This window comes from Anser brachyrhynchus (assembly GCF_964034855.1).
Source record: "Anser brachyrhynchus genome assembly, chromosome: 16".
In the NCBI taxonomy this organism is placed as follows: Eukaryota; Metazoa; Chordata; class Aves; order Anseriformes; family Anatidae; genus Anser; species Anser brachyrhynchus.
In genome coordinates, this window is record NC_137734.1 from 7012061 (window position 1) to 7038992 (window position 26932).

At 38.4% G+C, this 26932-nt stretch overlaps 1 protein-coding gene across 5 annotated transcripts in view; it reads right to left on the reverse strand.

Moving 5' to 3' along the window:
• The window catches only part of LOC308178967 (uncharacterized protein), a 308966-nt gene extending 285100 nt beyond the window's left edge, over window positions 1-23866 (reverse strand). For 3 of the 5 annotated variants that reach the window (XM_080558284.1, XM_080558285.1, XM_080558283.1), the window contains exon 1: window positions 22763-23866. In XM_080558284.1, the coding sequence (XP_080414410.1) occupies window positions 22763-22771 (9 nt within the window). In that variant the 5' untranslated portion in view covers window positions 22772-23866. Of the gene's footprint in view, window positions 1-16130; window positions 19433-22762 lie in introns of those variants that run through there. The other 2 variants (XR_013940078.1, XR_013940079.1) reach the window with 2 other exon arrangements.
• Between the last annotated feature and the right edge of the window lie 3066 nt (window positions 23867-26932).

The window sequence follows — 26932 nt, forward strand, 5'->3', positions numbered from 1 at the left end:
CAAATAGTCTGATCAGATTTATTCTGAGTTACATTACCATTCTCTAAATTTATTTTTGACAAGCTTTTTATACAGCAGAATAATAGGAAATAAAATAGAAGAGATTAAAATTAACATTATTTGAAAACAAAGCCTGAAGAACTTTGAACCTCAGATGAATTGCAGAAACTGCAGCAGGGAAGTCAATTCAAGTAACACCAGTTAAGTCCATGGACAGAGCTACATATCAAAAAGGAAAAGAACATTTATACATACACGAAATACAGATGGGTTTGTTCCCCTCCCACCCCTCTGAAGTCCTTGAAGGTGTTAGAGGTGTTGGGATATTTGCATAATGAAAGCCACAGGAAAACTATTATTTAACTGATTTTAATTCACAGCCTTTAGGGTCTGATTCAATGCTTATTGAAGTCAGTAGGAGTCTTCCCATTTAATTCATGAGTTCAGATCAGACCTTCATCTGCAACTATAATGAAAGGGAGTTAAAAAGTGTAATTCTGGGGCACATAGTTCTGTTCAAGTTAGGATTCTTAGAATCAGTTCATTCAGCTAATTCCTGCATTCCTGCTGCGGAGGACAGAAGAAGAGAATTGCATCCAAATGACAAGCCAATGAAAATAAAGACAACCAGCGTTAAACCGGGTATTAGCAACCTAGTTGCTCAGATTGGCTCATCAGTAACTCACACAATTATGTTGTTCTCAGAAGAATACAGTGTTGTATAGGTCTACCTCAAATCAAACATTTATATTTGACAATTTTCTGACTTGAAAGTAGCTTGGGCTGCACCAAAAGCAGCATGGCCAGCAAGTCGAGGGAGGGGATTGTCCCCCTCTGTTCTGCTGTCCTGAGACCCCACCTGCAGCCATGTGTTCAGCTCTGGGGCCTCCAGCACAAGAAGGCCCTGGACATATTAAAACAGGCCCAGAGGAGGGCCACGAGGAGGATCAGAAGGCTGGAGCTCCTCTCCTGTGAAGGCAGGCTGAGGGAGTTGGGGTTGTTCAGCCTGGAGTAGAGAAGGCCCCGGGAAGACATCAGAGAGGCCTGCCAGTGCCTAAAGGGGGCCTACAGGAAAGCTGGGGAGGGACTCTTTGTCAGGGTGCGTAGTGATAAGACAAGGGTAAGGACTTTAAAGGAGAGTAGATTTAGATTAGACGTCAGGAAGAAATTCTTCAGTCAGAGGGTGGTGAGGCCCAGGCCGCCAAGAGGAGCTGTGGGTACCCCATCCCTGGCAGTGCCCAAGGCCGGGCTGGATGGGGCTGGGGGCAGCAATTACATGAGTTTTAAGGTCTCTTCCAACCCAAACCATTCTATGATTCTATTAACTCTACCTTTGCAGTTTTAGGCTCAAAAATACAGATCTCTAGCCATCAGCTTGCATTGAACCACCAGAATAACTACCAAACCTGGCTTCTACTGAGTTTCCATTCATGTTTAATTGACTAACTAATCACAAATTCAATCCTGTTAAAATAGTCACAGAATCCCTGCAAGAAAAAGATACAATGAATTCCCTAAAGAGAGTTTTTACTTAGATTTCATACTTTCTTAAGCAACAACAACAACAAAAACAAGCTTATTCTCTTAATGTTGGCCCAAAAATCTTGTGTTTGGGGAAAGTAAATTTGTGAAAGCTGGTATGACATTTAATTGAGCCAGTAACCCCCTCACTTACCAAAAACTTTTTAAAAGTTTGGAAATAATTGAAACTCACTATACAAAGCTCAAATTTTAAAATGTGTCTAGAGTAAATCTCTCCTTAATTTGATTGTGAAGTATCTTCACATGCATAATCCAGCAGAGTATGTTGAGGGAGATGGCAACAAAACTAAACAAACACATTATTCTTTCAGATCTGACACCTGCTGTCTCTTCAGACTGTGGATCTGATGAGAATTAATGTAACAGATGGAGTAAAATAAATGGTGACTGGTTGGTTTCTGAATCATAATCATATTCTAAAGAAATCCTCTAACAGTTTTTTAGATGTTGCTTAGCAGAAGAAAAAAAGAAAAAAAGGGATTTTCCTCCTGCACAACCCCTAAAGGGATGAACAGATAGAGGCATCGGAACAATTTTCCATCCTGGTTAGACCAGGCTTGTTGTTTTAAGAAACATGTAAATCCCAATAGGTAAAAATCAAGCATTCAAGTATCCTGTTTCTATGCTCTAACTCTGAATTTGTGCTTTGTCAAAGGAGTCTCCTCCCAGGCCAGGAAATCCTGCCTGTATTACACAGTGATAGCAATGACTTTCCAGCAAGGCAGCAGGATTTTGGCAAGTCCACACTGCAGTTTTCTAAGAGAACATCAGCATCTCACTATTGCATTCTCTCCAATTCCACTTTCCTCAAACTTTAAAATTATACTGCTTTATTGCAAAATAGAATCCAGACAAAATGGTCACCTGTACTTTGAGCATTTGTAAGAAATTTTTAGCAAGTCAAGTCACAGAGAAGACAAGTCCTATGTGAAATATACAGCCTTTGTATAACCTAAACCCATCTGGCAGGCAGGTATCTATAAAATACACTTACACCAGCTGTAAGAAAATGTAATGGAATGCAATTAGGAATTTATCTTTCTCAGACAATTACAAGTGCAGTCTTCAGAGAAGCCATTGTAACCACATGGATGTGCTTTATCTTAGATTTTCACTTAAACTAATGGTTTCTAAATTACTTGAGTGGAAAATTAAGAATGCAATGCTACACTTAACAAAGCATTTGCATTTCATTGCATATGCTGTTAAATTTCCATTAAACTCTACATTTATATATAGATTTTTAATTCATAAAATATGGTAATAAAATGAAACAATATGATTGGGCAGATGATAGCTTCTGAAGAAAACAGCAAATATTTCTGGATGTCTGCTTTACTCAGAAGATATTCTGTATCTTTTCAGAGGCACATATCCTTAGTTTCAGGAAAACACATTTTAACAAATGTTATTAGCTACTTGAAAATTAAGCTTTGTATAACTTCCTCCCTCCCCCCCCCCCCAAAAAAAAAAAATCAAGTCCAAGATCCATCCTTCATGATCAAGATTTCCAGGATGGTCAGCAAATGTACATAGTACAGTAGTAGGTTAATTCTGCAGGTGTATAAAGGTAAAGAGCCAAAAATCTATTCATATAGCAAAGTATTCAACAAGCTTGTGCGCAAGAAATAAAAATGCAGTGATGAACTTCAGAAGTAAACTGCAGAAAAAGATTTCAATGACACATTAAGGATTAAGAGCTGTCTAAGAAGATGATGGAATCATCTTTGCCAAAGCCTTTATGACACTTACACAAACATTCCCACCCTTGCTGGGATTGATGTAGGACTGAAGAGCCTGCCTTCAGAAGTATCAACAAGATTTCTTAATGTCTTTTTAGCCCTGTTGCAGAAGGATTTGTTATTTCACAGCAAGCCAACTTCTGTTGCAAAGCCATGGCAAAGCTGGCAAGACTCAATCTCATTAGAAGAGCTATGCACAGTCCTCATTAAGAATAAGCAACAAGTGTAAAACATTCAGCAGTTACATTTCCAAATTGCAGAATACAGTTCATGTGCATTTGATCTTTTTTGCTTACTCTGCGTATAAGGTCAAACTTTTTTTTTTTAATTGACATTTTTATGACAGCCTGAAAAATAATTTACCAGATTTAACCATATTCAGCTTTATTCTCAAGTGCTAAATTGACATTTGTAAGGCTTTCCCTCAGGTAGGATTTTGAAGAAAAGAAAGAATTGCTTGGACCATATTGGTCACTAAGGGTACATAAAGAATTCAATCCTTGAAGGGTCATTGTGGAATCACTGCTGATGTTGGAACTATTCAGAGAATTGCTCAATAATGTGAACAAGGAGTCCACAGTCAGCTCAAGGGCTCAGATCTGCTCTACTTCACATAACAAAGCCAGAGTCCACATAGAAATCAACCGGTGGGATCAGATGGGTGTATTGATATGTTGTAGCTATGCTGTGATAAAGTGGCTGCAATCATTCTGCATTCCTGTCCTAGGTAATACTTAACATGAATTTCTGATGTGATTAACTTCAAGGCACTCTTTACAGTAGGATGTTTTTGGTCCTGTGTCCTTTGGTGAGCAAATTTTAAAGTGTTTCCCATTTCATTCTGATCATCACTGCACCATGTGTGTGACTAACCCATCAGTGGTGACTCTGCCTCTTCCACTGATGGGGTCCAGGAAATTTGTTTCATAAATAACCTTAGAAAATAAGGACATTAAAATCATTGGTGTTTACATGAAAAGTAATTGAATATCAATCAAAACACACTGGCAACCTCTTGACAGCTCCAGTTCTGCTATAATTCATTGAATTAATCAAGTCTTGACACTATGATATGTTATTACAAAGGCTGAAGAAGGAACAGGAAATTACAAAGTTGAGAAAAAAAGACCTCTTTTTCCACTTCATTGTATGTTAAACTTTCCAATGGAGGAGAATAAGGCCATAATGAAAAGAACTGCCACAGCTCAAATCCAGTTAATCTATTGTTTCGTCTGGCAGTGGCCAACACCAGCCACTAGTTTAAAAAAAAAAAATAATACCTTCCATCAGGCAGTTCTCTTAACTTGACCAAAGCAATAATGTTAGAGAACTGTCCATATAAGCATATCCGTATTATATTCACTACTCAGATTCATGCACCCTTATTCTCTTTTTAGGGAAGAAACCAAATTGACTATTTTACATTAATTCTCCTCTGTTTCTCAAATGAAAATTAGCAAGGCAGTAGCCTCACCAGTGTGTTATCTTGTGGATGACTGCGGTCTCACTGACTATGGGGAAAACTTTATAAGATCTAGCACTGTTTTTTGAAGGAGAGTTAAAAGATGCCATCCCTTTTTGATCATGAGTGACAGCTCTCATGACTCCTTTGATGTACTTTGGCCACTGAACTTCTTGTTTCAAAAATCCCACTCCCATCCACGCAAGGTGAGAAGCCTGCATTAAGCTTCTGCTTTATTACTAAGACACTGGTACAGCCCACAAAGCATAGATAAATATTCATGTATGTGCAAGCATCCAGGTTATTTTTATGCTGTAAAGCTAAAATAGCTAGTACTCGCTTTTAGTGCCTAAACACTGTCAACTCCGCCCCACAACCCTAATCCCCCCAGTGATTTCCTAATGTCATATGATGAAGAAAGGGTGGAGCAGGGACAGGAATTATTATCTGCAGGCTGGTAGCCTCCTGCTCCAGCCACTACATCATGTGGTTGTGAGTAACTGCAGACGCAAGGAGGCATTTGGAAGTACAATAACACATTCAATCATGCAAATGTGTGTTTAGTGCACACTAGAACCTGTCCTTATTATAAATGGGTAACTTAGGAGCACAAATGGGACCCTATATAATCAAGCGAATATTCATTCCGCTCTCCCAACAGATTATAGACACACAACAAACAACACAGGAGTCTGTTTCCTGTGCTGGTAATGGCTAGAACAGAAAACAAAACGAAAAAAAAAAAGACTGCTCTAGGGAACATTTCCAAAAAAAATACACACAGGTGTCTTACCAGCTATTCTTTCCCTACCCTGCCTCCCCTTTGCTTTTGTAACATAAGCAAAAGCAGATAAATACATAGCCATATGCTAAAAAAGTGCCGACAGTTCATAAAGCAGGAGGGAAATTGTGCCATGGGACCTTTCTTCTCTAAATGACCTTCATGAGAAATGCTGCATAGGATGAAGAGAAACGCTTACACTTCCTAGCAGCTACAGTCTGATGCTATACTTGCTGTTTTCTGCTACTTTGTATCTAAAGAGGAGATGGGGGGAACAAGCAAGTTTCAATTTCTCCTTAAAGGAAAAGATTTTAGGAGTGTCTTATCTGGAAAAGTGCCAAAGATGCTCTTGAAGAGGAGAAAGCAGGATGTTTTAAACCTCACAATATATTCCCCTGCTACAGTAGGGAATATAGATATCTTCATCTCAGATTTTGAGAGATGTTATTTTACTCAACTTAAATTTCTTTAAAAAAATGAGGACGATGAACAGATGTCGAATTTACCCTGGTGGAAAATGCAGCCTGCTTTCTATCCACACAAGAAATCCATCCGCTCTAAAATAAGAGCTGGCAAACCCCTTCTGAAGTACTGTGCTATGCTGTTCACTTTCTTTTGTTACACCCATTATTATGATCTAAACGAGATTTTCCAGACATCCTCCCATTTTCTCAGCCAGGTGGAAACACTTTGTGCCTGATTTTTAAATATGGTATTTTGTTTTGTTTTTATTAGAAAAGTGAGTTTTATACTTTGAAAAGAATAAAGAAAAGCTTGCAGCACATCTTCAATTGCCTGGAAGTAATTTGTTCTACAATCCTGAACTGGTTTCCCAAAAAAACTTGTCCTGATTTACCTTGTAAAAAAAAAAAAATATATATATATACATACACACATACATTTTCAAGATATGGACTATCTTCAAATTGTGGACAAAAAAAGCAAGTATTTAGGGGAAATCTTCCCTCAGCCATTTATTGAGCTGGAATTTATATTTCTTGTGGAAGAATTTTATGGCTGGCAATTGGAAAAAAAATCTAGGTTCATTTTCATATTAAGAGTTAACAATGCCTTGTGCTTGGCCAAGCAGTGTTTTGTGCTTTGTAGTGTTGGGCCCTGCAGAGTCAGAAAAGCAAGGAAGCTCTCTGATCAGCAGGGATATTCTGGACTTCTAATGTGCTCGTCTGCAACCACAAGAAATTGGATTCAGTGACTCAGATAACATAGGAATACAAACTGGAAAATGCTAAGTTTAAGTCCTACATTGGTATCTTAATTTAAAATACATACTAGCAAATCTGTCTATTACTGAAGGACAAAATGGTGGCCAGCATGTCTGTGGTTCTCCCCCATCCCATATTTCAACCCAACCTCCTGATTTTCTAGGAGTTCAACTTCATACACTGCAAGATAATTTATATTTGAAATTGTTAATGAGGTTTCATGTCTGAGTTAAACCTAGAAATATTCCATTTATACGCCATTTAGAGATCTTTGCTGCATCAACTTTAGGACAAACCAAAAAGAGAATGGCTGAGGTGCTGTAAGACTGGGGCAAAACCTTTAAATGATGAAAGGCAAAGTACAGTGCGTGATAGATATACTCAGGAACACATTCTCATCTCCAGTTTATATGCAAACACAGACAGGGCAATGATATTTAATACCAAGGCACAGACTTAAGTAATATGTCTAACAGCAATTCCTAAAAGAAGAAATGGCTTTTTTTTATTATTATTATTTTCCAGCAACAATAAAGCCAGCTCTCTTGGGCAATAGGAAATAAAATGTTTTCGTTTGTCTAAAATATGAGCTGAGAAAATAAATAGCCGTGCTATACAGGAAATGTCATTCAAATAAAAAACTGCACTTTCCTTTTGATGGGATATTAAATATAACACTGTCACTGTCAGATATTTCTTCTCAGTTTGCATTACCCTACAGACACCACTTAGTTATATACATTTTGTTTTATTATTCCTACCATGCAATATTAATCTATTCTTGGGTAGTAATTAATTACTGTTACATATTTTCACAGCTCCATAGTCTCCTCAGGGGAAAGACTCTGCTACATATTTAAGAAGTAGATTAATGTGTACTTATGTAGATGGACCCTCTGGAATAATTTACATTTTGCTAAGATGATTTCTTAGTCAAATATCTGAGTGGCTTTTTTTTTTTTTTAGTGCAAGAATAACAACGTCCACAAAGGTAAGTGCACTGACACTGAGAAATAAAAATGAAGTAATATGGTGTCCTTTGGGAGCTCAAGGAACAATCCTGTCTTCAGTAATGATGGTATTCAGTGATAAAATAGAACGAATCAGATCCATTATTTTAATCTACTTTCCAAAAGGTAGAACAAATTGTTAGTTTGCCTGCTTTAAGTAGTGCCACTCCAAAGTATCTTCAGAGTGAAAGAGCTTGAAGATAAGGGGTCTTACTTCACTCTTTCACTGCTGTAATCCTGCCGATATAATTACTTCAGACTTCTGGCCTGATTCAAAGCCAACTGAAATTAGTGCAAGCCTTTCCTCTGGCTTCAGATTAGGCAGCTAAACCACTGTCTCTGTGCTGTATCTGGCTAAGGAGTGTAACTAATACAGTTTAAGAGTGTATAATTCCTATTCATGTCAGAGTATAGAATTTCTATGAAGATCAACATCTACTGATTATATGGCTAATCATTGCATTCCCACTTCAGAGGAAAGGAGAATAAATATTTTTTCTAGGAATGAATGAATTCAAATGTGACAGCTGAAGTGATAGAAGTTAATGGAGAAAGCATTTCAACTCTGAGGAATGATAAATAACTATTGAGGTCACAGAGGCAACAAGAATAATAACTAGAGACTTGCTCTGCAGTGTATTTCACCTACAGGGAAGCCAGCTGACTATTCTTCCTACTTGCACAGCGTGTTTAATAGTGTGGTCACATGAATTCTTCTGATACTGTCTGCAGCCACTGAGCCCAGAAAGGTGTGGTATGGCACCCGTTTAATTACCCTATTAACAGTCAGCAAATACTTTGCGTTCTAATAACTTATGTCATTTACCAAATATTACACTTTAGACTGTGCTGCTTGCACTTTGAAGTACAGACCTTGTCTGTTTCACTCCAAGTGATGATCTAGCCATAGCGCCAAAAGTACAAGAGCATCTTTAATGTATGTGATGCACATCAAACAGAGCCAACTGATGTTGGTAACAGAAGATGAAATATACAATATTGCTTAATATGTGTTACATTTGCGATGTACTGTTCCGGGGCTGTGCTTGGAAGATACAAAATATATGTGCAAGGATAGCACCAATTCATGGTGAGGAGTAAGGAGGACTAAAAGAATGCCAAATTTGCAAGACATCTAGATAACTGGGGCCTCTCGGACACCGAGAACTGGATCAAACCAACCTTGCAATTTGGACTGAGACCAAGGGCTCAGAGAGCATGCATAAGAAGAAAAGGTTAAAAAGTTCAACTCTGATGAAGACATTTTACTTCATCCCGACGACCATCAGAGAGTGATACGCAAGCACAGAAGGACTGATAAGATAATTAGCATAAGAAGCAGGGCTAGGCGGAGCTAGGAAATTAATATGCATAGATGCATTGTGAAACTTAATGCGTATGTAATATTTTAGGAGATAAAAGAGAAGTGAGTGAACAAATTGGACGAAGTTAGATTTGGGCAGGCATGCCCCTAACTTCCGGCACATAATAAAGCACCTTCATATAATCACTTTGCGGATTTTGTGTCTTCATGAATGCTAACACTGATCTTTACATTCCTGTGCAGGTGCTAAGTTTGCATAGAAGCTCATACACCTTGCATGACTACTAGAATGAAGTACATTAATAGGTCCTGACAAGTGCTATCGGTTAATGGGCATTTGCCAAAGCATTGATTTTCTATTCTTCTGTACTTCTGTAAATCTGTAAACATTCTCAAAGTACACATGCAGACAAATCCCATTTGAAAAATGCCTTAGTAAATAGGCAACTGGTGGAAACAGTTTGTTTCTGAGGTTTGAACGACTCATTTTCCCCTTTTGCTCAATTTACTGGTAAAATATTTTCCTTTTGAAACATGCATTGAGATACAATGGTTAAACTACAGTTTTTCTGGTATATTATTACCAACCATAAAGAATGTTCTGCACAAGTTCTGGCCTCTATTACCCTAGATAAGGTTGGTCATAACATTAAGCAAAATGATATTTAATGTATCCCTAATAAAAAAAAGTAAAGTATTTTTTCCACCCTTCCAGATTAAAGAATAACCAGAAGTCTTTAGGAGGGGGAGGTGTTTTTATTTTTTTTTTTTTTTTGCTTTCCTTAGCTGAAAACTCAAATATTACCTAGTTGCCCAATGAAACAAAAGGGTTTCTTACTTTCTTTCAAACATTTCACAGATCGTATTTTACTGAAGATGGCAGTTATTACTCTGGATTCACACAGGGAAGCAGATTGCTGGAAAAAGCTATTTCCATTTTTACCCATACCTTTGATGACAAAAAAAAAATCATTTACAGGCTAAATTTACTCATGGCCATTTTATAGCTTTTTATTCTTGTATTCACCTTTAGTGCAAACAGCTCTTCTATCTCTGTTATAACCATTTCCCTAGTCTGTAGAACATGGTTGTGGCCTTCTCAGCTTTCCTTTTTACCTAGGACCTTTGGTCCTCTCGTGTGCAAATGCTGGAGTCTAGCAACTCTAAATTTCAATTTTCATTTTCCTAAAACATATGGAAAATATTTTAACACTTCTTTCCCTTGGAAGAAAAATAAACATTATTGTGGACTGGATAAAATATTTCACTAAGATATCTTCAGTTGAGCAACCTAAAGTAGAACCTCACCTCAAAAATAAAAACGCAGATGACTGGAAATCACATCAGATATGAATCTGTCATGCTTTCTATTTAATAAAGCCCACATATCACCAAGTCATGATAATTATTCTCTTTAGAGTTCATGTCATAAAACATTAGATAGAGTGATCTTCCCTCCTCGTCCCCCCAGCATTTTGCAGAAGAACAGTAAGCAATCAGAGAGACTGAAACAAGACAACTTTCACTGATTGTCTTGCTGCGCTTCATAAATAAAAAGATAACTTCTCATGCTTTTCAGATACAAGAAGGTAGTATAGTGGAAAAATCCACTAAAAGATTTTAATTTGAAAAGTTAGGCAGATAACTATGATGAGTGCAAGACAACAGTCTTGCAACAAGAATGGCTATAAATTTCAAGGAGGCTTTGGGCACAAGAAGAATCTTTTGTAATTGAAATAACCCATAACTGCTTCATATTCACTGTATGAAAGGTCATAGTATCCTCATCAAGGGGAAACTGTGTAAAACACACACAGAAGTTTGAGGAACAACTCGGGCTTTCACAGAAGCCATCCAGTAGTGCCATTAGCCCAGATCTCTCCCAGGTTAGAACTGTATTACATCCACTCTTCAAGAGTTTTCATGCTGCTTGATATCTCAAGTTTTACATGTTCCACAAGCCAGGAACATCACTTTCTTTCAATCCTGCAGCTACAAATTCTAGATTATACAGAAATTTACTGCTGGTGATTTGTTATTCTGTGAGTTTTCTACCCACTTGTTACTCTGCTGGATATCATGCAATACTAGAAGTATACCGGTATCTCCAGCAATGCTGGAAGAATATTTTGCTGTTTCTGTTGTTAGTCCAAAAAAGAAATCTCATTTCTCAGTAATATCCAGTTCTGGAACCTGGGCTGCTATGACAGATTAACATTTAGTGAATTAATGTGTCCCAAAAGTAAGTTCTAATATTGTGAAATACTCTGGATGAAAAAAAAAATCTTTTAAAGAAGAGCAATGTTGTATTTTCTATTATTTTTATTTCTTGAGCATGTACAAAATACATTATTTTACTTCCACTTATTAAGTACTTTAAGACTTAATTGAAATAAAGTCACTGTACTTTGAAGGTTTATTTAAGGCTTCTAGACTCGGGAAGTGCTGCAAAATTTGTTCAGCTGTTCTAATTCAGGTACTTAAATAGAATATAGAGAAAATTTTTGTCTCTATAGAAACAAGCAGTTTCCTTGAACTTATTGCTGGTCACTTAGCTTCAACCTTGACCCTTCAGATGAAGGTATGCATGAAAACTTATTTCTTCATTACTTTTGCATCTCATAGGCATGTAATAACAAACACTGCCAAGTGGAAGAATTTTTACCCTCAAGTTTTTAAATGAAAGTCAGTTATTAATTCAAAACAGGGCACCCTGAGTGTGCCTTTAATTCTCCACTGTCTTTGTAGTAGCAAGGCATGGTGGCACAGTGCAACACAAAATGATAATCTAGATGTTAACAAGTTGACATTAAAGAATGATGATCATTTTCAAAGTACAAGCAATCCTTGACGTGCTATCAGACACGATAGAAGACGGGATATTTTATTCATTTAAGGGCTTCGTTATCAACCCCTCTTCAAAGCACTCAGAACTCGTGCACCTCAAATGTGTAACAACTGACCACTGTGATAATTAGCATAAGCAGTTAAAACTGAAAGGGCATAGGCACGTAAGAGTGCACATGTATGTGCTTCTGATTAAGTATGAAAAGGTAGCTGTGTTCAGAAAACCATTATACTGGTTTTCAATTAGATGCGCCACTCCGTTTTTGGTCTGTCAACCTCTTCTTTAGAAAACTGAAGAAAAATGATTAAAAGGAAACATGATGCCTGTGTATCGAAACCTGTACAATAGGCCACCTCATTAAACAACTTTCAGCCTCACAGAGGCCAGGATAGCCGCAGGTGCAGCAAGTACAACACTTCAGTTTCATTAGAAAAGTAACTTCGTGCAAAGCAATACATCTTGGTCATCTTTTTGACTACCATCTTCTTGATAAATTGTAATTCTTGAATTATAAAGAAGCACACATACAACCACTTGAGATTTCTAGTTATCACCAAGTTGGTAGCTCAGCTATCTATATCTTCATACCAAAAGAGCAGTTTGAACTCTTTACTGTTATAGGCAGCCCAGCCCTAATATATATATATATTTATATTGATTTTTTTTTACCTTAGCCTTGTTTCATAGGGATATTGTAGATAAGAAATTTTGTGTACAATCAGTCCTAACATTCAGAAATAATATAAGCAAATTTGTTCCATAATTGATGAAAAAACATGAGCTTCTGATATAGGAGATGAAGGCAGCTACTCCCACCCTTTTTAACATGGCTGATCTGATTTTTTGGGGCCAAGTCACCACTGAACTGCCCATATATTATTTGATTTCTGATACAGGAGCTGCTATGGATGGAAGTCAATGTTGTACTTTAGTAACTACTAACCCAAGTGGTTTTGGTGTTATTTTTTTTTCCTCCTTTTGAAGACCAGATTTGTTAACCAATCAGCTATTGATATGATCTTTAAAAACAAAGGTTTTTCAAACAAAACTGGGAAGGTAAGAATAATGAATATGACAATTCCCTAAAGGCAAACACTAGTTTATTCCACAACCAAAAGCTGCAGGAGCTAGAGCTAAACTGCTACAAGAAAATAAATGACAGAAGTCATACCCTGAATATTCCCAGTAGGCCATTTGTTCAGATGAGTGGTTGCTATAGCACCAAGTCACCTTATATGAATTCACTCCTAAAAACCCAAAATAGCTTATTTGCTAAGTTTTGTTTGTTTGTTTTTTAAAAAGTAGATAAATACCAGTAACACCACTGGAGACAGACCATTTCCAATCACGCAACAATAGCCACCAACCTCTGAGAACTTTGCTTCTGGGTACAAACCAACCCTAGCATCAGGCTGCGGTTCACCTTCCAGAATTCACTTGTGTCTTATTCTTTGACTACAACAGTTAAAAAAATCTGATCCGTCAGAAGTGATTTCCTGCTGTGGTAGCAATACAGTTAACGTTGATGGTACAATTATGGCAAGAAGCAGTATGAGACAGATCAGTTGAGAAGTAGCACTCTCGGTTGAGTTCCTCTGGGAGAACTACTCCCCCTTCCAGTTACATTTCTCCATTTGCAATGAATAATCATACTGCAGTCATTAAAGCTTGGACTGAGTTTAATGTTCTCAGGGAAGGAGGAAACTTGTAATAAGCAAGTGGTGCTATGTGGGAGAGAAATGTCTACAGACCTTCAAATTAAACCTGGTTAAAAGAGACGAAAAATTAAATGTATTAAATGTCAGTAGGCACCACAATACTTCACGCTCATGTCTTGTACTGAGTCTTCATTCCTAGTGTTGTGCTGTCTCCTATTCTTTCCTAGAACAAGTGATTTTTCAGAGTAGGATCAAAGTGAGACGGTATTGAGGTGGTATGCTGAATTTTGATGTGTGAGGCAGACAAAATGGCTTTGAGTAAGCCATTGAGGTACACTGGCCAAAGTAAAAACAGCCTTGCTACTATGCTAAGTTACATCATAGATCCAGCTACCCCTTGGCTGTTTTCCAGCACTGGCAGAAGATAAGATATAAAGCTCCTTCTCTGATTAGTTCTCTTTCATGTATGAGGAATTAGCTTGGTATATTAACATTTAATTAAGTTAAAAACCAGAAGCTTAATGAAATGACTACACAGCATCACTATCTTTATGGACCTAATTGAATCACAAAGTGAATCATTTTCTCTTGCAGCAAGAATACCTAATGAAAAGGGCAAGTATTTTCAACTTCATGGTGAAACGTAATCACCTGCCCTCTCTATACCACCCACCCATGGTTAGAGGGGAACAGAGGCTAGATTTAAGTGGTAGCGATGGCTTCACATTGGGGCTGGTTGAGAAGCACTGCATTATATCAGGCTTCAACACTCATGGACACAGCTGCCCAAATTTCCTTTATCTGTGCCATTTGTGAAATTATGGAGCATTATTTCCAAATGGTTGGGCCACAGCACACAACAGCTAATGCAGATGAGTACAGGGATAGCAACTGATATTACTGAAAATTAGGTGATTCCAGTCTCCTTTGTTGTACTGTGCAGCTTCTGATTTCTCTAAAACCACATGAAGTCCACAAGAATTCATCAACACTTTGTCTTAATAATGTCTCAGTAAACATCTGGGAAGTCCCCAGATGTTTACACTCTTTGCTTGCTCCATTGAGCCTTTAATCAATACCTGTCAGAGGTACCTTAACTGTGTCAGAGGTACCTTAACTGATGTTAACTCCTGCACGTTGTATAGCAGTTAGAGAGCCGATGTGTTCAAAGTAAACTAGTAGAACAACCATTGCTTTGAAGTGGTAAGAGACCCCAAAAGATTCAATTTCTAGATGTTGCAGCTTTTTAACATTCCTGGGGCAAGAATAGTAATAAATGAAACTAAATCCTTCATTTTCCCATCATTTCCTTTCTTGCCAGTTCCTGCACACGTTTTATTATTTTTTTAAGCCAATCTCCATCATCTTTAACAGCTCTGGCTACCCCTCTGTTAATAATTTACATTGCTTTATCTTAACATCAGGTTCATTCTTTCAGTCCAAATTGAACATTACTGTGACACCTCCTTCCAGCCATGTTGAACATGACCAGACAGCAAATCCTGACACTAACCTATTTGATAAGAGGATCTTTAAAAGACAAGCAGTAAAATTGGATACCACAGGAAACACTTGAGATTCCAGGGAACAGCCTTAAGAATCCATAGAAATATTTTCTTCTTCCCTTTCAAATTTCTAGGCAGGGACAGACAAATCAGCCAGCAAGCCTTCATGCAGGTACTGTTTGAAGAAAGTTTTGTTTGCATATTATAACAGTTTTATCAAATATAAACATACGGAATTTTCAAAAGGTTGTCTTTAGGCATTTATGCCAACAAAACTCAATTGTGGAAAGTTTAACACAAATATCTGCATGTAACAACTGATATCCATACAATACCTGAACTAAACTGCACTCTCAATAAAGCATGGTCAAGTCAAGCTGGTGCTACCCTGCTGAGGGTGAGAACACAGCTTGGTCTATGCTCATTAGTCCCACTTTCATAATGTCAGAGTCAAACTGGCTTTATTTAAATGAGAAACATATGTCCACTCCACAGGCTCCATTTCTACTTAAAAGAACTCTTCATGAATGAGGCAGCTCCTTTCTTTTTACCCACCTACACTTTTTCCCATTAACTGCTGTGATTATCAAACTTGCCAAACAGATTGCATAATGGATGATACAGGAGTTGCCATGGTAAATATTTCTACTCCTAATAAACACCTAACTATATTCTTTCTAATGTCCCACAGCACAAAGGAAATATAAAAGTATGATTTAAGTCTCTTCTTGCCAAATTTCATAAGATTCTCAACTACTATTTTTTAAGCAGGGCTAAACTGATATACTTCCCATAACGAACTGGCTACACTAAGGATGTAGGCTTAATAAGTTTTGCTGGTGTTTTTTTGTTTGTTTTGTTTTTAATGCCATAAAGCAAACGTTTTCTTAAGCTGGATGCCAGCTTTTCCAGACCAATGTCTTTATGCAAAAATGTTTTTCTGTATGTAATGACATTTACCATCAAACCCTAAATGCATATACAACAAGTGGAATGTTATTTGTCCCCTCCACTGATGGAGATTCAGTAAGTCACTTCAGCATCAGTGGAGTTGAATTTTCCATCCTGTAACACCAGTTCATTCAAATATAATTATTTTTTCCAGTACAACCTCCACATACATATTCTACATGTCATAGCTTTTTTTTCCTCCAAGATTCTGACTGATTTTCTTTACTACTATTCAATTTCCCTAAACAATAAGAATTTAAACATGTTCTGAGCAACTGTGTTTGTGTTACTAGTATTCCTGTGCCTAAAAGATTTGTTGTCAAGATGCATGGTGATGCTCACTGTGTACATACCTTATATTAATAACACTAGTAACTGTGAAAATCCATTGTGCTTCCTCTTTCATGCACGATTAAGTTCAGTACTACTTCTCATGCCTCTTTGGTGTTATATGAACACAAAGCACTTCTGAAAGAGCAATACATTTTATTTTTATATGAAAAACCTATACTCCTGACCATGATCTCTCGTCAGTTAATCAAATCATCGTGATTTCTTTTTCTCTGACAGAATTAGCAAAACATAGAAGTACAGGTGCAGTCTAAGCTGTAGGTCTGAGTGGGAAGATAGTAAGTGGAAGATATCTTACATGAAATGCAAAGAGACAGTCTGTGCTTGATTATATGCATGTGTGGGGAAAGTTTGCTCCTCAGTCATTAAAAAGTCATTAAAAAAGTATGTTGTTTCTCTTTTCTAAGTCATTTATAGCCAGGTTTCATAAGGGCCCTCTTTTGCTGTCTTTACATTAGAAACCTCTGGTCCTGATGGTTTGACATTCCTTTATTAGGACTGGCTTATGATTCAGCCAAACATCCTTCAAGTTGCACATCCACAACCGTAAAACTTGTCCACACCTACAGGACTACAAACACGCCTGTCCAGTGCTATTTACCTCCAGTCCTTGCACTTAGTTATACACCATTCCCACTCTCGTTATTCCATCTTTCCATAACCATTTCTTAGAGGCATGCAGTATTAATCACAACACGTATTATTACTGCCAATATTGTATACCTCAAAGGATCCTAAAGAGAAAGTCATCTCTCAAAAATGCACATTAGCCAATCTGTCAATACATGTTACTCTACACTTTCTCAGTGTTCACATTACAGGAAGTTATTTTGCTGCTTCAGTGCAAGTCTCAGGTTATGCAGGCCCCAGTTTTGCCATGTTGTGTGAGGAGCAGTTGTATGTTCTTCAAGCACGGTGCAAAGATACAAAACTCTTTATGATCTGAAAAAAACAAACTGCAATAGCCTTGACTACTGAAGTGTGTTAAGAGAACTTAAAATCAGGTACTCTGAGGTACTCTGCAGTTTGAGACATCTGGCAGCTCAAACTCTCATTCATATAGAAAAATAAATAAAGAGAATTAAAATTTCCCCTACAGTTTGAGTCAGTAAATCCAATCCAGACTGCTCCTAGACTATGTGAAAATGTGTACAAGAAATGTTATGAAAACCTTTAGCCACAGCAAACCTGAGCTCTGAGGCAACACAAATCCTGACCCAGGCTTCATACCTGGTGTAGGCCTCACCTCAGATACCTTCAATCCAGCTTTATTGAGATTAGCTGATCAAAGCAGAGGGGGAAAACAAATTCAGGGCAAAGCACCCAGACACACACTCTTACAACAGGCCCAGATACTCAGCTGGCTAGGCCATGGGTCCTGCAGGCTAGGCCCTATATTCCACCACCTAGTATGAGAAAGCTAAGGCTTTTCAGGCAAATCTGAGAACTATCGTCACACTCCCCAACCTAATTGGGCCTTGAAGCATAGAAAGTTGAAAATTAGAGTCTTCACTCTTAAGAAATAAAGCAAAAAACATTTCAGGATTACTTCATTAGAAGGCTGTGAGTTGGCTGGTTTTGCAGTTAATTTGGGACTCTGTGTGGCCTCCACCTGATCACTTTAAAACTATTGATCCAAACATCCGTGCCTGTAAAAATCTTTTGTTGTATGACTTCCATATTTTTAACTGCAGTTTGAAAGATACTGTAATAGTTATGAATTCCCATTGAGACCCATTATGTTGGCAATCAGATGCCTCAAAAGGGCAAAAATATTCCAGGCAACATTCACTATTTTGCTTTGAAAGAGTTGACGTTGTTATGTTTTTCTGTATTATTCAACGTATAACAATGAAGCACTTTGAATATTTTGAAAATATTCTTTTACTATAGGTACTTAAAAATTTAAAGTAACAAAATATTTCTGGAAGATTGTTAGAACTTAAACTTAATTTTTTCAATATCTTCTAATTAGAAGGAAGCAACAATGTTTACTAAAAAGCTTCCTGAGCCAAAGTGTATAGCATATAGATTTATCTATTTAAGTGAAATGCACTTATCTGAAGCTGGTAACATCTTTGTAAGGTAGTTATCTGCAATGATCACTGAGAACCCACTAGTAGGAAGACATTTCTAGTAACAGGGAGTGCTAAAGTAGCTATCCATAGCCTTCTCTGAAGGCACTGTCTTTCACATCACTACTCAGTCATTACCAAAAAGCATTCCTATAAACACTATCCCTTGGAAGATTGAAACATAAGAGGTTTCAGGGCCATCTCTTGATCTGGGAAGGCATCACCCTTACTGAAATTTTGGTCTATGCATCAAAACATGGTCTGTTTTGTCTGTCCTGAAGTAGTTAAAAATGCACACAAGTGATCTCCTGCAGAGAAAATTGGCAGTTAGGAAGTTTAAGGACAGTGCACTTAGGTGTCATGGTAGGAAAGTTCTGGGGCCAAAAAGTTCTCCTCCACACTAGTGTTGGAAGTACTTATGTCAAGTTAGTATTACTCATTTAAAAATTACAGGTACCACGATCAACAGAACTGTATGTAAGGTGGATCCAAATAGGATATAACGAGTTACATGATTTGCCTTTACATTTCTTTTTCCACTGGAAAGCTGGAAGAAACTTCTTCAGAGAACCACAGAGCAGTGGATGTTGGAAAAGACCTCCAGAGTCCATGTCATCCAACAGTCCTACTCAAAGCAGGACCACCTAGAGCTGGTTGCCCAGGACCAAGTCCAGATATTTGTGTGTTTTTGTTGTTGTTTGATTAAATTTCACCAAGGTATTGATTCTTCCTCCTTCAAACAATCATCATTGCATGTTTCCAGCTTTTCCTTTAGGGGCCAGAATTTGGGGTAATGGCTTAACACAGAGCCAGTGCAATAAATTGCGCAGACTTGCTGGTGACTGGAGGGCTTTCAAATCTTCTCTACACAGTAAGATTGAAGATCATCCACACTGAAAAGGAGGAGGACTCTAGTTTATACCTCCATAAAACAGCCCTGGGTTCCAATCTTGTATAAGCCTGGGTGGAAATGGTAGAGGAGTTTGGGTAAAATGCGGGCAAGGGTACTTTAAACCTACAGCAAAGATAAATCCTAAGGACAAACCCAAATAGCTAAGAGGACATTTGCTTCACTACTATTTCTATATGTCAGCTGCAAATAAATTTATATTAGATTAGAAATATTTCTAACCTAATATTTTTAATTAGGTTAGAAATCAGGAGCAAACCAAGATGACTTCAGAAAAGCTATAATAATTTATACCTATCAAGATCTTTGCTTTTATGCTGGGTTGGTTTGTTGTTGGTTTTTTTTAGGGTTGTGGAAGAGCTGATGAAAGGTGAATGACATGAAAGGTGACCTGCATCTGGGAAAATAAAATTTCAGCTTTGGGGGGGGGAGAAAAGTATTGAAAAGGAAACACAGAAGACCCCTTTGAACCGCAGCAGATAGCAATGAAAACAAAAATCTCAGAACAAGTAAATTAATAAATAAGTCAGATTGCAGATTGTTGCACAGCCACAACAAGCTGCAGAGTTTATTGTTTTGTTTCCAGACTCAGGTCTACAGAAAATAAATATATGGGGCTCGGGGCATTTACAGATAATGAACATCCAGACTGAAGAATGTACCCCAAGGTATTTTGGGAATCATCTCACTGACAGAACAGAAATCAGATAAAAAACACAAGAAGAAAATATGATCTGCAGAGACACAGAGAGGCAGAGACTCAAACTGACTAGTAAGTAATGGCATCTTTCCACCCATAGTACAAATAACTACATTTGAAGTTTACTGGGGAATGGATTTCATCTGATTTAGCCCTGACGCGTTTCTGAAGTTTTGTCTAGTGAACTAACTAGTGAAGTAACACACTTGCAGTCCTGTTAGCCCTCTATAAAAGCAACACTGACTCCTTCCTTCCCCACCATCAACCTCCACCTGACAGCTGGGTATCTGCTGGGGACCTTTTTGTAAGCATTAAAGCATGCTGATCATTCAACCAGGTTTTTAATCTTCCCAAGCACATTTCTATCAGGATAGCAGGAGGTGTTTTGTTGTTTGTTTGTTTGGTTTTTTTTTTTAAACAATTCTGCAATTGGCATTTTCATTACTTCAGACATCTAATCTCTGCTGCCTGAAGGCAGATATATCAGTGCAGAGATGGTCACCTGGAGCCACAGCCCACATGTGCAATACTTCGTTCCTGCCATGTGCACTGAGGGCTCTGGCTTTCCATTATTTGGCTCCAAGTTGAATAATTTTTCTGATGGTGTTACTATCAGTGCAATTCACACCCGTTACTCTAACACCCAGGTCCGAAAGCAAAACCAAGAGAAAACCTTACCTGACCCCAGCATGATATTTTCCTGAGATATAGTTATTCTTGCTAGGTTTTTTGCACTGAATAGCCCATTAAATTTGACTGCAGTGTGAAAAAAAATACGTAATGTGCATCTTTCAAGGACGGGAAGGTGTGCCATGTCTCCAAACACAAAACAACCTCCCTCAATCTTAATAACAAATACGCTTGAACATTATCTGCAATAAATCCAAGAATAACAAGAAGAACCTTCATGAATTCACTTCAGATCCAGTAAGCTTAAAATCATTCTCCAAGTTGCTAAAAGGCTATACAAGTTCGGTGTTTTTTTTGTTTGTTTGTTTTTGTTGGTTTTTTTTTTTTTACAATTAATTATTTTTTGCCCTTTGAACAGCACTACCAAGTTAACTATAGTAGTTCATTGATACTGTTGCCTTTGCATTGAAATGGGAGTTTAGATCCTCAAATATTGCAAATTGAGTTCTCTCTACTGAATTTAGCACATGGACTCTTAGCTGCTGAATATTTACACCACATCAATGTGTGCTCTGATGTTAATTTTAGTTTCTGTTTATCAGTTTACAATTATTTAATCAAGAAAGGCTTTTGAAATGCATTGTTGCACTTAGAAAAATACCAGCGATGAAAGAGAGAGGAAAAGCAGCAGATGGGTAACAGTTCCAGCAGGATACTTCAATTTCCAAACACCAAGCTACCAAAAGCACATCAGCCTCCCCACAGGTTTCTTTTTAAGTTTAGCAATAGCATGTTAAACACACCTCCAGTTTGTGAGGGATTTCAGTGTGAACATGTCAGCAGTCCCATAGGAACCGCTGCCAAGCTCCCCCCAGCAAACAGTCTTGCTGGGACTCAGCTCTACAGGAGACAGAGGGGCCCAGAGGCACTTGAGGCTGCTCTGGGTGCTGTGGGGCACAGCAACCTTCCTCCCTCGGGGACTTTTTGGCCAAGCAGCACCCAGACAGCAGGGCAGACAATGTACTCCTTTGCAGAACAGGAATCCCGTCTCAGGTTGAAGACCTTATAAACTGAACAAGGGGACAAGAAACTGGTTTCCTATGTATGCATAAAGTAGAGTGTTCCCAGGATTTAACACACTTTCACAGATCTGGGAGCATGCACTAAGGCTGGAAATTAAGCTGGTTTTCTTTTTAAGGACTGTTTTCATGTGCCCATGCAATTGGGTCCGTGAGCGTTTCCCCATCCCTAGCCTACAAGTGACTTAGAGAAGGGTAGCATTACAAGGAAGCAAGACCAGAAGAAAAGTAGTTTCAATCTTATATTCTAGCCAACATTGTGGGAACTTAGACAGTCTCCTCCTTTATTAAGCAGTGATATGGAATAATTAATTCATTACTGTTTATATTAGCATATTATGTTTCTTAACAAATGGAATTTAATGCTTACTGTATCCTATAAATCTGCTCTGTCTCAAGCTCATGCAAAGACCTGGCAAGCCCTTGGTTTCTTGCCAAGAAAGTAAAAGTTTTTACTTGACTGTCACCTCCTGCAAGCAAGGTGCAGCATGCAGCACTGTCAATAGCTATTTATTTAATAGTTATTTAAGATTTTATGTCCTGTTTCTGCACAAGAATTTCAACATTTTCTATGCCAAAAATCTTTTTCTAGTGTCTGAAAGGATAAAAGGCTTCAGTATGGTAGCACCTCTCTCTTTCTACTGTATGTGAAAATCTCTTGCAGGGCATAGCACAGCAATAAGCTTTGAATGGAAAGACTTATGTCCCAACCTCTGTCTGCCAACAGCTTCTAGCATAAAGTTAGCTCATTTAGCTAAATTCAGATGACAGCAAAGCAACCAGCTCCTGCTGGATTCAGGAAGCAATTATTTATGTATTTGGGCTAAAGTTTAATTGATTCAACTCTACATTTTTAAAAACAGAGATTGCAATTTCCGTAACTCAAAAGGTTTTTTGCAGGAACTTAAAAATCACAAACTGCAAGGCAATCAGGCACAGTGAGCCCCATAAACAAAATAAGCACTAATTACCTTGCTCATAGGGCGAGGGGGCTCCCAGCCAAATCAGCACGAGCAGAGCAGCTCTGCAGAAGATGACATGGTAGGAGTCGAAGAGGACAACAAAGCCACATATTCACCTGCATGGACAGCACCAGAGCGGGGGCAGCTCAATGGCACCAACAGGTCCAGCAGTGACCAGATGCACAGAAAGTGACAAGCAGATCCAAGAGCAACCTGGAACGGCCCCAGAAACAGGGCACAGTGGCAGACGGGAATAAGCAAGGATCTACTCACAACATACAAAAAGCCCAGGCAAGGTGCTTTGGCTGCCCTAAATGTGGCTGCGGGGCCAGTGGGTGGGGATGAGTCCCAGGTGGTCTCCTGGGGGTCCCAGGTGATCCTGGTCAGGGCATTGAAGGCCCCAGCAGATAAATAAAAATAAAAATAAATTGTAAAATTTGAAAGAAAACTCTTTGATTTTTACAGATGAAGCAGAGCATTTCAAAATCCTTAATTTTAAACTTCATAGTTCTCTTAAAATACGTACATAGTTTCTAAAAAATATCCTGACAGCAGTCACTTTACAAAAAAAGCAGCTAGAAAAAGAAAACAGCTGCTCTATTAATCCATACTAGGCTTCGTTCCTTAGTCAAACTTGTCTGGCAATGCTTAGAGATGCCATAAATATTGAGCACATTTCTTAGGACACCCAGGACAGTTCTGGTTTGGGCAGTTCTCCAGAAATCAGTCCTTCTCCACAATGCATTTTGCTAATACCACCTTTCTTTTTTTTTTCTTCTCTTTTTTTTTTTTCTTTTTTTTTTTTCATTAGCATTGGACAGGAGCAACTGAGCTAATCAGCAGTTTCAAAATGTCACAGGGAAAAGTTAGGATGGGTTCATTTGAAACAAATCATGAGATCTCGGGACACTTCACCAAAAGAAGAGTGTACGTTAGGAGTAAGAGCGACCAATTCCACCCAGACCACTCCCCTACAGAAACCAATGGGTTACAGTGAAACCAAAGTTTGCAAATTCCAGGGAAGAAACAGCAAAATCATGCTTCATGCTTGTGGGAATGACAACGATCACGTTAATGAATGGGGCTCCTATTTGGCTCTGCTCTTGCCGCAGTCCTCTGGGTCATATGAGCATAATGGCAGAGTCAGCGCCTTCCTCCTTGCTCGGAGATGGTACAGTAAATCTAACCATCTGCTGCCTTTTGTTAGAGCCGGGAGGAAAGGGAACAGCAACAGGAAGAATATCTGGGCAATCCATTGTGCATCTTAAGTATTAGACTGATAAATGCAGGCATGTGTTAGGAAAAAAAAATGTCCTTCTGATTGATGGTGATGATATTGCTCGCCAAACTCCAGAAAACTTTGCAGTGCCATCTGAATGTTATCACAACAAACCTAATGGAAAATACAAGGAGTGGGATGGTGAGAAGTGTCCCAATGTAAGTACTGACTAGACCAGACAACTGATATGCATGCAAAATTCAAACAGCGTGCCTCTGGAGCATCCTCCATCACTTGTGCTCAAAGTTTCTGACCATCTTTTTCTTGTGAGATAGAAGCAAAGCAAGCTCAAAATGAAAAATAAAAGTAAGGCAGGTAATTAAAATATCTTGCACTCATCCTGGAGGAAAATCTGCTATTATATGCACAGTTATAGTAGCAACAGAGGCAAAACAAGAGGGGGAAATCCCAGGAAATCTTCCCTCAACATGAAAGTAAAAATGCTTTCTTGCCAACCATCTCTTTATTTGAGCTTGCACCCCACTGTGGACAGTTGTCAGGCAGGAGAGCTGACTTCTCCTTATCTGAGGTGAGGAACACCTCGGTACAGGTCCCTCAGATGTGCTGGCACTTCTCGTGTGAACAGTGGGTGAGCTCTTAGAGCTGTGCCAGAGAGGGCGCAGCCTTCCTGGGGAGGCAGAGAGAAAGGGAGAGGGAAATTGTCTCCTTGTGATAGCCCTCTGCAGCTTGGGCTTGGATCAAGACATCTGAGCATGCATTTCTCATGGTTTCTATGCCTTCTCCTATACTACCTTTGCACTGCTTTCCTCCTGGGAGAGCTAACTCTGCAGCCCTGGAAGCAGAGGGTGCTCATCACCGCAGAGGTATGGAGGTATGCAGGACCTTGTACTGGTTTTTAGGTATTACACACCTACACCACAGGCTTTTCTTTCCCAGTTTAGTCAATAAGGACAAGAGAAGTATTGTGATGTTCAATATGCATTTTAATATATATTTTAAGCATATATCAACCAAAATGGGAATTCAGATTTGAAAGTACTCATTCTGCAACCAATATGCATAAATATTGGAACGTAATTTGAAAGGTGTCAATATCACATACCGACGTACTACGTCATCTACTCCCCATGTAAAGTCACAATAATAATGCACATAATGCACATTCCTCTGATGTACAGGATACATATATATTTGCCATGCTTTGGCCATTTGCCTGTAATCAGCTATCCTGCCAGCCTCAGCAGTGCCACTAGCAAGAACAGCTCTCTGTATGAGCTTCCCATTTTACATTTTAAAATTCAGTTTCACAGTTTTAAACAGTTTTCTCACATTAGCTAGAAATCATCAGCTTTTATTTTTCTGTTCCAGCATAGTTTTGTGGTTTTTTTTTCCTGTTTACAGTCAAAACCTTAACATCTATTTAAACACAGATACTTCCTGCCACCACGAATAATTGAAGTAGCTGATGATTTTAGGTACTCAGCAATTTACTGATTCGGAGAGCACAGTATCTCAGCATACCTTCTGCTTGGATCTCACGGTTTCACTGCAGAGCAAAGAGAGTTAGGAGTATTTGATCTAGCAAGCACATGTTTTATTAAATTATTGGCATTCTGCAGATTTCCATGGGGTAGTGATGACTTACATTGCTTATCATTTCCTTTGGCTAAATTGCCTCATTCCATGTTTGACCATGTACAAAAATAAAGTGCATATTATGTTTACAGCAGAGACCAGTATCATTTTAATTCACGTATATTAAATTTCCTGTGTGATATTTACAAACTCCTATTCCACATTTTTTAGTTAATTAATTGATTAATTCAGTATTAATTTAAGTATTAATATTAACTGGGGAAATTGCATTGTTATCACAAGATAAAGAAATGGTTTTTACACTCAATCTCAAATTCTCCATTTTTTGTTTTGTTTCTTTTTGTCTTGTGGGTTTATTTTTTTGCAAGGACTTATATTACAAAATAGATATGAGGAATAACCTGTGCCTGGAAGAGGTTTAAATAGGACTTATACTTCTGATACAGGAAAACGTAGATGACATAAATAGAGCTGGCAGGCACACAACGTGCATGATCTAGCTTACACAGATGCTACTGAGAAGATTCCAGACTGACCAAGGCTTTCTGTGCCCTCTGTGGTCTGTAAAACAACTCCTTAGCCTGACAAAGAGCATTTTACTTTTGTAAAACTCTTTCTTTCTCTACAGACAGGGAAATGGAAGAAGATGCTTGATTTCACAGAGCATTTTCTGTGAAACAGAAACAACAAAACCTTTTCTGTTCAGCAGCAGCTGAGCATGGGAGATGCTCAGTCCGAGCACAAGGCGCTGGCAGCCCTCTTAGAGATGAGGTCCTCACTCAGATGTCAGCAATGAGATTTTCAAATTTTCATATAAAATGCAGAGTTAAGCATGGGCTACGAGTGCTCCCATTACCTGCAGGCAGCAGGCAGTTGAGCTGAGAAGAGGCTCCAGGCCAGCTTGCAAACTGCTTCCGCTCTACAGGGCACACAGGCAACGGGGTTTTAATAGCAGGAGAAATGGCAGCAAATGCTGTTGTTGTTCAGGACATCACCACAGAGATGTTTCCATTTACTTCTGCTTTTAGGGAAAACAAACTCACTCCAGTAAGAAAACAGCACCCATATTTCCACAGCTTTCAAAAGGCAAGACTCTTGACTTTTCCTATTTTATTTCCTTGATGCTCTCAGCTGAACTCAATCCTCATACCTGAGCCAAAACCAGCAGCATTGTTCTTTTCTAACTATGCAATTAGACAGAGGTAGGCAGGATTAAAAAGACTGGGTGCCCTCATAACAGTACATGCATTTCTGTTTTCCTAGGAAATGGCAGAACCACTTTAATGTGCTCTTTTAATTGTGTGACCCACCAACAGCAGGTGCAGACCCAACGCTGCATGCAC